At 37.8% G+C, this 16,642-nt stretch overlaps 1 protein-coding gene across 3 annotated transcripts in view; it reads left to right on the forward strand.

The window, feature by feature from the left end:
* Positions 1 to 16,642, forward strand: part of LOC145662862 (brefeldin A-inhibited guanine nucleotide-exchange protein 3) — a 266,740-nt gene that overhangs the window by 207,843 nt on the left and 42,255 nt on the right. For all 3 annotated transcript variants that reach the window (XM_081728801.1, XM_081728803.1, XM_081728802.1), the window contains 3 exons: positions 5,443 to 5,671; positions 8,652 to 8,905; positions 12,984 to 14,100. In XM_081728801.1, coding sequence (XP_081584927.1) covers positions 5,443 to 5,671; positions 8,652 to 8,905; positions 12,984 to 14,100 — 1,600 coding nt within the window. The remainder of the gene's footprint in view (positions 1 to 5,442; positions 5,672 to 8,651; positions 8,906 to 12,983; positions 14,101 to 16,642) is intronic.

Raw genomic sequence — 16,642 nt, forward strand, 5'->3', positions numbered from 1 at the left:
CAGACAAAGGCGACGAAAAGTCTACTACATCAGTATTTATGTTCATTCAGTCTGACATCTCCTTTCGTGTGTAAGGTATTAGTATGACAAGTTCATGATATTCACTTGCTGCAGTTGTTGATGTGAATATACATTTTTAATTAATAAACTTATGCAATCAACAACTGGAAGAGTAATTTTGCAAATAACGAGAATTTGGGAGCAAATGTTACTATGCCTTTAATTCTTTTCTTCAGTCCACCTTAAAGAGTATTTACTAAAAAGTGCAAACCATAAAAAGTATCAATAATATCATATTACAAAACATACCGAAATATTAAAAAGTCACAGGTTAAAGGCACAGACGAGACAACTAATTACTGTAAAATCAATGCTTTGCTACCCAAATGGATGCTAATTCCGATAGTTAGAAATTTCTTCTAGTCAATAAGAGTTCTCATTCCTATCTTCTGGAGAAAGAAATTAGCATAAAAAAGAACAATGGCAATAGATATTCAAAGGAAGAAGAGGATGCAACAGAAAGAGAAGATGAGGTCTACCTCTAGCTGTAATATTTTTTCTAATTTTAATTTGGAATCAAAGAATCTCGTAGGGATCGCGGCCAAATCATCTCGCTGTTGTCTCTCCACACCACTTTAATCTTTTAAAATCATAATAAAGTGTAAATATAAAATTGGTGTTTGGTGTGTTCATTGACAAGATATACTGTGGTATAGAAGTTTACGTTAGATCCCGAAGTAGAAATATCATCTCTAAAATGGACTTTCGCGCATTCGATCTTTTCCGTCACTGTATTGAGTGTTATGATAGACCAATAGAACTTGTTTCCAATATTTGATAAGTACGAGGGGTGATCAGGAAATAAGGTTACAAAGCCTGCAGTGAAACGCGTATAAAATATTTCATACAACCAATACAGTCAACAGACAGTACACACATTAGATTACAGAGCTTCCATATTGGTTGAGGCATTTGTTGCATCTTGCGATAAGTTTGAAGATTCCCTCCCGGTAAAAATCCTGTCCTTGCCTGTTCAGCTACGTTGTCACGAAGTGTTTCACCTCCTCGTCTGAAGCGAAGTGACGGCCTCCTAGATGCTCCTTCAAGTGCAGGAACCGGTGAAAGTCGCCTGGAGCAAGGTCCGGGCTGTAGGGACAGTGGTCAATGTTTCAGCGAAACTGCTTCAGCAGTGTGGTGGTCTTCTGGGCTGCGCTCGTCGTCGATGACGTTTTCTCTACCAGCCACAAACTTTCGACACCATTCTGCGACATGCTGACGAGACATTACTGTCTCTCCGTAAACCTCTACCAGCTGTTGGTGAAATTCAACTACAGTTACATGTTTCGTGCCACAGAAATTGTATAACTAAGCGGACTTCTTCGCGAGACCAGTTTTCCAAACGAGTCACCATTTGTGTTTACATACAACTAACACCGTAGGTGGCGGGTGGCTTAAACTCTGTACAGTAGCCAACTCCATGTTTTAAAATTACTGAACACTGTTTATTACTCTATAACAGACGAAGCTCCAGGAATATCGACATTGTAACTTTAGTTTGTGATCCTTCCTCATATGAGCTCATTGTGTTATTCGTTTTCATATTTGTTTTTGAAAAGAAAGCTCTTTTGCCGTATTAATAGTATTACCTGTCTGACGAGGTCGTGAGTATGTTTTGTTGGTCGCTATTGTGTGTTTAGTATTGAAGGGGATGTCAGAAGGGGAGGTATGAGAGTTTTTCTGCCTTAATTGATATTTTACGAAGTAACCAAGACATGCGAATAATAAAAAGTCAATACATTCTTCCTTGTGTTATAATATTGTTAAAATGATAGTTGTAGTTTGATATGGAACAAATGAAAAAGAAAAATACCTCCGCACAATATTTCAACAAATTGGTTATATACTGAATGATTCTTCTTTTGGAGAGAGGAGCTCCTTTTCGTCAGCATAAAATCAAAATGTACCTTCTGCGGGTGCGAGTAAGAGCATTGAATAAGATACAGGTTGCTTTATTTATTTATTTATTTTTAATTTTATTGACCTGTTTACTGTTAGCCGAATTGCAAACGCACGAGACTTGGTAGTGCGTGGTTCCTGGTTCTACTCCCAGTTGGGCAGTTAACTTTCTGATGTTGATCCATAATCATGAAGGGCCTCAGTAGCTCAGAGGTAGAGCGCTCCCCTCCGGTGCGTGAGACCTGTTTTGATCCCAGCTCGCGCCTAGTAAGCCTTATGGTGGACAGCTACCATTGATGGATTTTCTTATGTTCTGTTCCCTTCCACTTTCTTCATTCAACCATTTCGTTCAGTATGATCATCTCCCTTAGCCTCCAAGCCATAATCGTGGGCCGTTAAATTAAAAGATTTCATTTCATTTTCCACCACAATTGGGGGAACTACGTGAATTAAGAAGTAATGAACTCAGGTCCAGAAAGTCAGACATAATGACATCTGAGACCGGATGCATTGACCACGCATCACCACATTGAACGTGCCACGTCTAGCTAGTTATAGCCCTTCATATATTGTAGCGGTAGTGAGTTGAGCACTTCCATCTGTTTATTAACTATTTTATCAGAGTTTCAAATCCATATGACTATAAAGAAAACTATTGTCTACTGTATCCCCTGCAATTCGTCTCACCTCTTTGCACTGAAATAAAATAGTTAACATGATGTCACAAAAGCACGTAAAAGCCTATCCGGCCTTGCGGCTAACGTTTCAGCCGGTGACACATAGTCACCGCATCGGCTTAGATATACAGGGTTATTATAAATGATTGGAGCGATTTCACAGCTCTATAATAACTGTCTTACTGTATGTATTGCGATGAGTTTTTTCACACACATAGAAAAACACAAAAGACGTTTCTGTTAACGATTACAAATGTTCGATATGTGCCCCCTTAGTGATTCGAAATATATCAAGCCAAAAATTAAGTTCTTTCCACACTCGGCGCAGCATGTCCCTATCAATGAGTTCAAAATCATTGTTGATGCGGGCTCGCAGTTCTGGCAGGTTTGCTGGTATAGGAGGTGTGAACACTAAATCTTTCACATAACCCCCCACACACAAAAAAATAAAGATCTACATATGGGGTTAGGTCAGGAGAGCGTAGAGTCCATGGCATGAAATACTTTCTCGGCGCCTGTCGCCATCTTGCCTCACTGCTGCTCTCTCGTGGGAGAAATCTGAAGTACACCTGCAACAAACAAAACTTTTTAAGTTTTTCTACGTTACTGTTGAGTTTTGTTACAATATCTCAATTACTAGAGCTAGAGTTAATTTATGAAATCGCTTCAAACATTTATAATAATCCTGTACATAGTTGAAACATAATGGTATAAACACCACTTTCGATTAAATTATGTTGGGATCCAAGGACAGACCACTATAGTTAGTTAAATTTCAGAAATGTACCTGCAGATGGCAGGGAAGCTTGTTTGATGTGTGTTATTGCATTGAATTGCATAGAAATGTTTAACTTTTTTTTTTCGGTTTACTCGAAAGTTGGAAAATGTGATATACCATTGTGTTCTCACGAACCACTCGCTTCTTCGACGTGGCAGTTTATTAGTCCTGTGATATTTTTTCTGGCTCCACCACTGCTGTAAAAGTATTATATTAATATTCTCTTTTAATACTATTTAAGTTTTTAAAGTTCTATTTATATGGGAAGATTAAATGTCCAGCTATCTACTTGCTTTATTGTTTCATCCGAATATTAAATAGTTTTATGCATTCAGTACACAACGACTTAAAGTATGTACACAACTGCTCCCATTAAATTTGATTCGGTTCAGCATATCCTTTTGATTTTCTTGAAAAATGGCGTATGAAAGAAATCTTAAGTAAAACCAGTACCTCTGGCAACCCTGGCATGTGACTGACGTAACTTGTAAACAAGAAAAGTAGTTCACGACTTAACCGCACACACAAATACGACGGTCACTAAGAAAGTTTTGAGATGTGAAATAACTTACATACTTAAAATCAATTTAGCACTTACATTTTCTGAAAGTATTCACCATTACACTGTACACACTTTTGCATCCTCGAAAACCACTTTTGGAAGCAGTGTTGCCAGTCTTTTTCTTCAAGTGTTGAAAGTTCATTCTCGTAAGCCACTGCAGCTTCTTCAGGGCCACTACAGCTTCTACTCACGCATGCGATCTTTGATCCTGGGGAACAGAAAAAAATCACACGGGGCCAGGTCAGGGCTATACGGCGGATGAGTCATAAGTTTGACCTCCGTAGATTCTAAAAACTGAATTGTGATGTTGGCTATGTGTGCGGACGCGTTGTCATGATGAAGCAGGATCCCACGCAATCCAGTTCTTGGACGCCGTTCCCGAAGCTCCTGGAACACTTTTGTTAGGCAAACAGTGGTGTACCACTGAGCAGTAACAGTCCTTTGTTCTTCAAATGGAACAGTTGCAACATGGCAAGATTTGGAGAAGAAAGTTGCGATCATCTTCTTCCCCACACTTCGCGGTCGCTTCACTTTCGTGAGTGGATTTTCGTCTGGAAAGATCCAAACTGTAAGACTGGCGTTTATTTTCAGGGTCAAAGTGATAGATCCAAGTCTCATCACCAGTAACAATGTCAGCGACGCGTCGAGAATTGCCTCCATCAAATCTTGCAAGCATTTCTTCACACCATTCCACACGCATGCGCTTCTGCTGTTCAGTGAAAGTGTGAGACACCCAACGAGATGAAACCTTACGCCGAAGATGATCATGAAGAATTTTTGTTACTGCTGGCGATCCAATGTTCACTGTAGATTCAATGTCCTTGAAAGTTGTTCGAGGGTTTTCTCGAATCATTTATTCCACAGCGGCAATATTTTCATCTGACACGCTGTTGCCGGACGCCCAACTCTCTCTTCATCTTTAAGCAAAGCCCGGCCTCTTCTGAATTCACCAAACCACCGAAAAATTGTAGCACGGGAAGGAGCAAGGTCCTCAAATGCCCCCCTGCAAACGGTCAAGGCTTTGTGTCTCGTTCAAACCACTTTTGAAATTGTAAAGGGTCATTGCAAGAAAATGTTCCCTTTCGAGCTCTATTCTAGACAGCCGAATACTGCTCACATAAACAAACAAGTGAAGGCAATACGGCCACGCCGATAAGCGAGGCGAGTTGAAACTTGCTTCGCTTCTTCGCTCTGGATACCACTACCAAACGCAATTGTTGGAATTCAAATACTGTGCCACAACAATGCGTATCTCAAAACTTTCGTAGTGACCCTCGTAAATGAAACGATATATACAATGTAGTTTTTATCTAAACAAATATTCTGAAGCTCTTGTACTGTTACTGTTGGAAAAAGGCACTTGTCTCAAAATGTATGCATGGTTTCCTTTTTTTTTTAAAAAAAAAATACATGTGCATATTTTTTGTAAAATCTAATTAACATGTAGTTTGTTTTATTGTATATTCCAGACACCTAATCTTAACTGCTGGACCTCTACTAACTGCTGAACAATGGGAAGTTACGTGTGTAGCGGTACATAGAGCTTGCAGTGTCTCTCTGCATTCTCTTCGCCAGTTGATGGTATCATTTCATGCAGATTCCCACAATTTCTATGGCGATGTTGGTTCTGTTAAAGTTGCTGCCAGGAAGGATTGCACTGTCCGTGAAAATGAGAGACTAAAGCAGCTTGCGCAACAGGTAAGGTTATATCAGATACAACTAAGTGTGGCTTTCAGAAATTAATGTTTCAATCTTGTATGCTATTTACTTTTTCTTAAATAACATGAAATGTTTTGGAATGTTTCTTGAAAGTATTCATAGAAAAGAATAGATATACAATTTCTTCATTTTAAGATAAATAATTCCTCACTGTTATGTGGTCTGATGTTTAATGTCGTTTCCTGTGTCTCGAAATTCGAGATTCGGACAGTTTATTCTTTTTTATTGATTTATTTTTATTTTTTATTTTTGGTTAGTTTTCGCTACTCAAGAAATTCAGTCGTTATGGGTTTTCTCCCATTAAACGTGAAAAAGGTTTATTAAGGACCATGTACGTATGTTCTACGACAATTTACATCTTGTAAGAATTTTCAGGTATTAAATTGAATGCTTTATAGATAACGAATTATAATTAAGAGTGGAAGTTGGGAAATAAGGGACATTTTATTTGCAGTGGAAAGTTGAGGATTTTGGAGAAGGTTCTGATCCCTAATAGACCTATCCTTCCTTCAGATTTAAGTTATTATTTGAATTAAAAGACAGTCAGTCATTGTACATTTTTCCAGCAAATTTCTGTAATTTATTTTGGTAACTACTACATTAAGTATATTTTTATTTTTCCTAATACAGGGTCTGTATTTTAAGTAATAAGAATAAATCCTAAAAACAAAATTTATCACAGATATCGCAACCAACCTTTAGTAGTTTCCAAAGATGCTCCTTGAGCGTCAACACCTGCAGGCGAGTTTTCCACGCTTCGTACGCTCCCTGAAAGTCAATGACTCGAACAGCTTTCAGAGTACGCGTGCAAGCCGCTTTGACAGCATCCAGGGTTCTGTGGAGGTGTCTTTTGAGTTTTTTTTTTCACTCTGGAAAAAAGGAAAATGTCTGCAGGGGCAAGGTCGGAGCTGTAGAGAGGCTGAGGAATCGTTGTGATGCTAGTTTTTTTTTTCAGGTACTTTGTAATCACGAAACAAGTGTGACATGGCACGTTGTCATGATAGAGCTTTCAATCGGCGGCAATTTCTGGTCGCTCTCGATTGACCCGTCTCTGCAATCTTTTTAACACTTCCACGTAGAAGGCGCCATTGACTCTCTGTCCTTCAGGCACAAATTCCGAGTAAACCAAATTTTTCTTGTCGAAAAACACGAACAGCAGTGCTTTGATTCTGGACTTGGACATACGAGTTTTTTTTTTTTTGGGGGGGGGGGTCGAGGCGATGCGAGTGTGTTATTCGGTGCTCTGCTGTTTTGTGTGAGTCATACTCGAAGATCTTTCATCTCTGGTAATGACATTGTTCAAACACGAGCGTTTTCGTCAGTTCATTTCAAAAGATCTTTCGAAACGACCTCACGGTTTTGCATTGACTGGTTCGTCAAAACTTTCGGGCCGAACTGGGCGCAAATTTTCCACATCCCAAGATCCCCGGTGATGATTTTGTGAACAATCATTTTATCGGTTCCTAGCGTATCTGCGATAAAACGAAACTTAAACGCTGGTCCGAGTTCAGCAAATCTCGCACACGTTCGTTGTCTCCGGTTCTTGAGGTTAACGGGTGACCTGCGCGGGATTCGTCCTCCGCGTTCTCCCGGCCTTTTTTGAACATTTTGTGCCACCCAAAAGCTTGAGATTGTGATAAACTTTCACTGCCGTACGCTTGCCGAATCATTTCCAGCGTTGTTGCACCAGATTTTCCAAGGCGAACACAAAATTTGATTGCGTAACACTGTTCAGTGCTTTGCTGCATTTTGCTCCTGCACACACATCTTTGCAGACATCCACGCCGCGCGTAATCAAGCCTCAATGGAAGCCAGCAGGCAACTGCGCTTGGAGCGTTTTCAAGGTCGAACCTCACAATACCGACTCCGTCTGGTCCCAGCGCGTTCTGACGTATAGTCGCATCAGGACAAATATATTCTCATTATTTAAAATACAGATCCTGTACATTGAAGCAAAAAATACATATTATTTTGTTTGTGTAGAAAATGAAGTGAATTAAATACTCTGCAGCAGCTTTTCTCAAACTGTTACCCTCAAGGTACGCCTTTGTGGTCCTCTTAGATTGCATATTTAGTTCAAAAATATAACAAAAATCAGAATCTCAGACAGGTAAAGATTAGAAAAATAATCCCATACAGCATACCATTAATACCAATATACGAGTAAAATTAAGGTAATATTAACTAATACTATTTTAAAAATATAAGTATACTGACATATGCTCAAAACACAAGAAAAAATGATAAGGTGGATAAGAGTAGGGTGGTCCGTAGAACATTCTAACTAATAAAACGTTCGCAGTTTCAAAAACGCTGCTTCACAGTATTCATAGATTGGTTGTTTGCAAAGAATTGAGATTGTACATAATATAATTACATAAAAAATACAAAGAAAGTAATAGAAAAAAAGAGAATGAATATGTAATATTCTAACAAATGCAAGTAATGACATGATACAATAAATTATGGAAAAATTGCGTGGAATATTATACCAGTGATATACACAAAGGATGGATTTTAAGGTTTCAACCCCCTCCGTTGACAAAGATAGTATGAAAAAACAAACATTTACCATATTAACATTTATAATATTAGATAAGGGGATTGAGATATATGTACAAAAATCCTGAAACGGTATGCAACTTGAAAGCTTGACTCCCTCCCGTGAAAAAATTCTGCATACACTACTACATCACACCTTTGTAGAAACATGTTCACTCATCTGCTCTTTTGTGGTCGTAGTCTTACCAATTCGTTGTGCTCTTCTGAACGCACAGATAACTTCTAGAAGCATATGATACTGCAAAATGTATTTGCGAGTGTCTATTTGTGATAAGACGAGAAGATCCATTCGTAATAATATTTTAAAATAAATAAGTTAAAAAAAAAATTGATTATGCACATACATTGATAAATAATATATTTAACATTAATATAAAGATGTATGAATATTTTTCAGGTCTTTCTGCTAGAAGGTCAGCGTGCCGTAGAGGATGTACCTTCATCTCAATCTTCCATTGTGTGTGATGACAGCGACGAAAGAAGTTATGTGTTCCTTTTGTATCCACCTAACGTTGAAAAGACTCTTAATCCAGATCTCTTCATTATCCGCGTTCCTTTCAGGAACCTTGTTGTGGGACTTCTAGCACATCAGATTCTCTTACAGACAGTAGGAAGTGTACTTTTGCAAGGAACCCACCACGTGGTACCTAGGTAAATATTTCTTGTGTCGTGGCTTTAGTATATTATCCAGTATGACAGTATACGACATTGCCCACTTATTGTAATATTACAAATTTAGTTTCATTAATATTTTAATTTTTGTTCCGTGAATGATTGACTAAGATTAAAGTCAGCATCTAGTCAGAGGAGCGTGTCTTAGAAAGAACAGCTTAGTAAAAGAATGGATATGGGAAAAAAAACTTGGGCTTGGGTAAATCATTAGTTTAAAGAATTGAAGTCTGTATTCTGATCATATGAATACTTCTTCCGATGTATTGAAGATAATCATTGGCCTGTTAATCATTGTCATTCTTGCATCTAAAGGTAAACACAATTACCTTATGTATGAAGGTGGTAGATTAGAAATCCTATCCTTTTGCTACAGGGTTATTCACAAAAAGTGCGCCGGTTCTGTCACATCAAATTATGAACTTTATGTTTTCAAAACACACTAACAAAGTTCATAAACATATTCATCATACATTCCGATTTCAGGTAGAGTGAATGACGTCGGGCATATGACCTCTACTGCGCTGGCATGCAATAAATCTGTACGTGAAATTCGCTATGACTGCCTGACAAGTTTCCATAACGACCACTACGACGACTCCCAGGACTTTTAATGTTCACTGTTGAACCCGTTTCAGTGAACTTTTTCGTAAGTCTGTGAACTGTTGATTCATTCGGTGCCTCATTTCGCCCCTGGACCGCGCGAAGTAGCCTGACAGTTGCTGCATAACTTTCACCGTTCTGATAAAAAGTTTTCACAATTAGCACACATTGCGCTATAGTAAACTGCTCCATGGCTAGTCACAGACTGAAGAAATGCGAGAAATTCAGACTAAGGCGAAAGTCGGAATGTTTGTGGGTAGAGCAACAATACAAAACAATGTCGGCAACCGAGAAACAAAAATTTCCCAGACGATCCAAAACCGGCACGCTATTTGAATAACCCTTTATTTACTAGGTAAGAGTTTCAACTGCAACAGAGGGAATTACAAGAGTGGATCAAATATATTTTTTTTTTTTTTTTAATTTGCTGTATTGAAACCGTTATAAAAGTGCTTGTCCTTCAAACAATAAGCAATAAGATAAACTTATGTACAGCTAACTACGTTTAATTCATCTCAGAAAATCGAGTTCATCAAAGTTCCAAAACGCTTGAAACAGTTTTCCATTATCGCATCTATTTAAATCGCTTTCTGGCCTTCGAAAATGATGGATTCACCCCTTTTTATGAAAATCATCTGTCAAAAGTTTTGTCTCCCAATTGAAAATAATAATAATAATATGTCTCAAATTCGTTCCTACGCAGCTAAAACCAAAAATATTTCATAAATCATAGATATAGTTCATATCATAGAAAATCACTGGTTCTCCTGAAATGAATCTTTCCACATTTGACCATATATATAAATTTTATCAAATAATTTTAGTTGTAAAGAGAGATTGATTAGTCCCATTGGTTCGAAATCATTAGGCAGAATCCTTAGCTTTCCGATGCGAATGTTCTCAATGTCAGTCTTAAGTGTAATTACCGAATCCTTCGCAGTCCAAAGCGATTCAAAAGAACTCGACATATTGCGATTTACGTTCAGCAGTCCTGACATCTATCTTTCAACAATTATTCGGAATTGAAGCTTTGTGGTAATAACTGTCTGCACATCTCCGTAACTTGTATTAGTTACTACACATAGATCACAAACATTTATTCGTTGGTCGTCGTGAATAATATTTAAATATGCTGAATGTTGTGCAGCATAATGATATTTTTAGGCTTAATAAACGTGAGTTAAATTATGAGCATCTTGCCGGCCTTCTTAGATGAATTTCTTCCACTTATACAATAGAGAATTTGAAAATGTATCAGTCCTAAATTGTGTACGCAATGTGTGTGCAAAATTTCTGCTATTTTAACACTCCAGTCCTAAAAGCTAAATAAGTATATATTGCACAACTGAATCATTTACCTGCCGTCCGCTCGTTATTGTCTATCTACGAGGTTAAATTATTCGGTGCCTATTTAAGAAGTTTCTTTTGTATTTGATCCACCCTCGTATGCAGTTAATTTTAAAATTATTGTTCCTTCTTCTGTTACTGCTTACTTTGTTTGAGCGATTATTGAACTTAATGAATTGTTAATAGCAGTTATTAACACTGAAACACTTGATCTACAAGGAGCTCCTTCGTGGCTAAGCGGTTAGCGTACGCGCCTTTGACGTGGGAGACCCGGGTTTGATTCCTGGCGGGAGCTCATGTGGTTCGAATTCACGTTAATCAGTAGGTCCACGTCTCATATAGCCTTGCTGCTGAACGGGATGTCAAAATCAACTCAACTCAACTCAACTTGATCTACAGGGTAGCCAAAAAGTCCCGTTATCCCTAATAATAATTAACATAAAGCACTAAACGTACGTGTCTAACTACACGGAAAGGACTGAATGACACGAACAACAATGCTTTCGAGAATTTTTATTGAGATAGGAAACATTAATTGTCCAAAGGATCAATCTATCGACCGTCATTGTCATGACAAAGGATAATACACCGCCAGGTTCTGTGTGACATTTTGCGAAGCATTGCAGGTGGAGCTTGAGTGAAAGCTTGTTTCACAGTTTCTGTCAGTTCGGCAGTGGTATTGTAACGGTTTTGTACAACGATGCCCTTTATGAATTCCCATAGCACATTATCACAGGTGGTGAGGTCTGGGCTTCGTGGTGTCCAGTCAAGTGTTGCGGGCAGATCCGGACTACCACGAACAATCCAACGCCTAGAAAGACTTTCGTAAAATATTTGCGTACGGCGAGGGCATAATGGGCATAATGGACATCATGCTGAAACCAAGATGTCTCTGATTCCGTGCTCCTCCAAGAGAGGAACAAACCAGTTCTGCAACATGTCCACGTATCGCTAGTGATTCACAACACCGTCGAAAAAGAACGGCCCAAACACGCGTCTGGTGTCCACGCCTGCCTATATCATCACATGCGGGGGATTCTGATCCATCAGTTAATAAAAGTGTGGATTGTCCTTGGACCAAAAGACAACATTGCGTGCGCGAAAACTCCTGTAAATTGCACACTCATCGGTAAAGATCATTTTGCCTTATTTTGGTATTGTGTCGAACGTCTAAAGGAGTGCCGCATATGCCTCACTCTCTGATTCACGTCTGCATCCGATAATTCTTGCACGGGGGTAAGTCGATATGGATGCAGGCCTAAGTTTTGTTTCATGTGCATTTATAAAGGAGTAACGGGAAAACTTACGTTAGCATTCATCAAGCGGTAACAAGTGTTTGTAGCTACCCTGTATAGTAAATGAGGCGTTCTGGGTAGGAAGAGCGAACTCAACATGAAGAACCTTGATTTTATAATTAATGTTTTTTTCGCCAACAATCTTTTGTACAAATATTGGTTTGCTCTGTCTAGTTTTATATTTGTTTCAGATTCTTTTAATGTTCATTCATACTGTTCTGTGTATCCAAAATGAAAAGAATGAAGAGTAATAACTATGATTCGATAGTAATTATAGGAATTTCAGCAGTGGTAATAATAAGAAAGTTAATAATAATAACTAATAAATACAGGAACGTGTTGTTGAGTTTTTCCTTAGGAAGAAAGTTTTAAATGCATATTTTCCAAAACAAACTTTTATTGAGTGCGCACTCTTTATCCAGATCGCCTCATATAAGGTATTTTAGTTTTATAAACGAAGTCTTAACTTAATGGAGTGAGTGGATTCTGTAAAATTTCCTATACTTACAGGTATTGGAAAAAGATATATCAAAAATAAAGAAAACTAGTGAAAGCTCAATTCTTAAATCATTTGCGTAGCAGGAGAAAGATATGATTATAATCTAACCATTAGAACAACTTCTTATTTTTCATTCATTCATTCACTTATTTATTAGTCCAATATCTTCTACAAGATTGTCAAAAAAGAAGGAAATAAAATAAAATGAAACATGGTGGTGCATTTTGAAATGTTAATTATTTATGTATATTACTCCATAGTTACATAAGAAGTGTGCATAACTAACCCTGTTTTTCTTTTTTCTTATTCATTTTAGTCTTGCTAACGTTCTGCTTCAAAGTCCAGCAGCGACACCTGTTGATGGAAATTCCAAACTTCCAGGAAGCTCTTCCACTCATCAGAAACAGTTAAAAGGATTAATAAGTTATATGAATCCTAAGCATATACAAATATTACTCGATTGCCTAGACTTGTCGTATAAGAGTGCTATTGACTTTGACTCACGTCCGGGTTTGAAGTTTTTAGTTCAGAAGGTCGCTCATTTGGAAAGAGCTGCTAACTTGTATAAACAAGCAGGTGCTTCATGGACAATTAAAGCAGTGACGTTGTTTGATTTATGTTTACATGAAGTTTATCAGAATGAGGTGACACCAGAAAAAGTGAAGATGTTACTGGAACATCAACAAATTAATGGTGACGACTATGCAGATATACAGGATAGTGATAAACTTGAAGCGGAGAATGGACCGTCGTTCATAACGATGTTGCGACAAAGTTTTAACGATTTGTGTGAAATATATGTTGATGTGGTATTGGATAAAGATGGTCACCACTCAGCAATTGACCAAATATCTGACCAACCAATGTTTTTCCTGATTGCTCAGCCCGATGATTTCCCAGAAATCAAAAGAAAAGAATCTATTTCAACTGACAATATAGTAAAGGAGTCGAATTTATCAAATATTACGGAAGAAAAAATTACTGATCTACCCTCAACTTCGGAAAATACAACTGAGTCTGTAGATGAAACACCTAAGACTGCATTAAGGAACGAAATTAAACCATTTGCTTTATCAGACTTTGCACAGGATTCTTCTGACAGCAGCGATATGGAAGATTATGTAGATGAGCAACCCAAGTGCAGAATAACAGCACAAGACTTCAAAACACAAAGGTCAACAGAAGACGGTGTTGATGCCGGCTCAAACCTAGATGATGATGAATCAATGGATTCTATTTACACCGTGGCTACTGAAAAAGACATTCAAAATGTTGTGGGAGAATATAAGAAACGAAAACAAATCCGATCTATGCCATCTGTGCAACGAGAACAGAGAAAGAATCCATTTTTATGCGAGAAAAAAATTACATCGTCAGTGAATGAAAATGTACCGCCTGAAATTGAGCAGCAACGGAAAAATAGTTTGTTCAAGGTTAGTAAACTTTTTGTACTATTTGTTGGTGTACAGTTTTTATTTCAGAGTATCTCCACAGACATTTTGAAAACTGGCTTCGCTTACAGAGTATCCATGCTTCGCTGCCTTACCTCCATTTTAAGGTAAGTAGAGTATACAATCTTCCTTTGGGTAAAGCACAAACAATTTACCTATCATCGATTGACTAACATAGTGACATGTTTAATTGTTTTTTTTTTTTTTTAATCGAGTTATTGCCATTTTGATGTGGTTTATGATTATATTTATCAGCTCAAAAAAGTACATATCTCAAAATGCACTTTTACTTAAATTAACGTAGCGACGTATTTCAAGATATCTCAGTTTCGAAAGAAAGGAAGAAAAACGTCACTATGTTAGACAGCCGATGATATGGTTCCTTTGTTCATTTCTGCCGTATAAAACAAAATATCATCTGTTGTTTTAGATTTTTTTTGGTCAATACTAAGACTACATTACATAGCGGGATGCAGTTTATCATAACATCCAAATCTCATGAGCTCCAACCGAAAATCGACCCTAAGTCTCTTTACCGAGGAGAGAAGACAACTGTATAACCATGCAGTAATCTGAATTGTAAGTCGGCGAAATTTATGACGTCGTTCATTTGTCTAACGTTCATAAATTTGATCGAATCCAGTCTTTTAAATTTCCGACAGGTTCATTGCGTTGGCACTGACGGAATGAAATGAACGGAAATGCTTTTGATACTTAAAGTTTCGTATATTTTCCAGTAGCGGTTCGTGGTCTGTAGAAGCATCGGTTGCAATGTTGCAATATCAAAGATGTGTAGTACGCGCAAGTGTTCCCTTCCCCCAGCATTCTTGAGTCTTATCCAAAAAATATTCAGGAAATATGAAGAGGAAAATCCTTTAGCATTTCTTTGTATGAATATAAGGGACAGAGTCCATTTTCAGTAACCACGTATTTTTATCTGCTGTTCTACTATAAAGAAGTATGAAATCTAAGATTTTTTCCTTCGAAAATGAGAAAAAAATAATATTAGTTTAACATTCCAGCAATTTAGGCTAAAGAAGACAGATGGGTATTGAAAGTGAATGATCTGAGATTAATTTTTTATGCTCTCCACCGAAAATCGAACACGGGATCATGTGCACGAAAGACACAGACCTAAAAATTAGACCAGTGGTAAGACATTTTCTGCTTCAAGACTCGATCCTCTCCCCCCAAAATAAGATATGTTTTATTTTAAAAATAAAACCTATAACAAGAATTTTCACCTTTGTATTATAAATGTAAAATAAAACCTATTGACTTCGAACGACCGCCCTCCCCCAAACATTCAGCCTGAATCCGCCCCTGCTACCACCAGACGCGTATTTGTTCTTTGCGAGTTTCTGTTTTGTGAATAACTTCTTTTTTCCAAGCATCTATATCTCACTCACTCTATCAATTGAGTCTATCGCTGCCAAGCGGAGTGATTCGTAACTATTACAGAAGCTGACTATATACCAGTGGCAGAAAAAGGTGCAACTGGAAAGAAGCAATACGGGAGGATAGCAGCGACGCAGGAATAACTCCACTTCCTCATGTTAAGAGATAGGAGCTTGCTGCCATATGCTCAATGTTACTGCTTCTAGTGGCAACGCTTACTGCAACCGGAAATGTAAATCACTCTCTTTCTTTCAGTTTTTTATTGCATTTTTTAGAAATGCATCAATACTGTTTTGAGCTCAAGAGAAAAGGTTTATTTTTTACTGACACACTACTTTAATACCTAAAAATATCTTTAGTATTTAAAAAAAATATCCGGTTGCACAACCATGCAACATATAGTACCAGCCGCCGCTGATATTTTCATTGTCTTCTAGTTGTTTGCATGTTATACAAACGAACTGTTGTTGCTACGATTCAAAGCGAAACGAGATTGTAAAAGATAGCTTTGCTGTAAATATCTTTCTATCATTACTAATTTAAGTAAATAAAATGATGTAACTGATTTAATTGAAAGGAAATTTTTTAGCGTATTCCATATATCTTGCTAAATATACAGGAAGTCCCAGAACAGATGAGAAGTAAGACAGGAGCTGATTCCTTGAGGCGAATAGAGGAAATGTGTTCCGGAGAAGTATAGGTTACAAGTTGATGTTTTGCCGGCTCGATAACTCTGAAAATATTGGACTAAGGACAATAAGGGAGAACAAGAAAAACACAGGAACACTATTGGTATGATTTAATGAAACAAATCAGAGTATCCCTACAACAGATGTTCGAATTGTTACCGTTGGCTTAGAGACAGGCACGGACACGGCGCTAAATGAAGTCTCACACTTGGACCTAAATACCGAGCATGTTTTGGATGTGTGTGAACACAGTTTGAATGCATTCATGTAAGGAAGCAGGTCAGAGACTGATTTCTCGTACACAATGAATTTCACATGTTCCCACGGATAATAGTTGAGAGGGTACAACTCAGGTGAGCGGAGAGGCCATAACGTCCAATCCACCTGATACACCTGATGCGGAAGGTCAATCTAAGACTGCAGTGCCTTTCTAGAGA

This window comes from Thermobia domestica, chromosome 10 (assembly GCF_964235325.1).
Source record: "Thermobia domestica chromosome 10, izTheDome1.hap1.1, whole genome shotgun sequence".
Lineage (NCBI taxonomy): Eukaryota > Metazoa > Arthropoda > Insecta > Zygentoma > Lepismatidae > Thermobia > Thermobia domestica.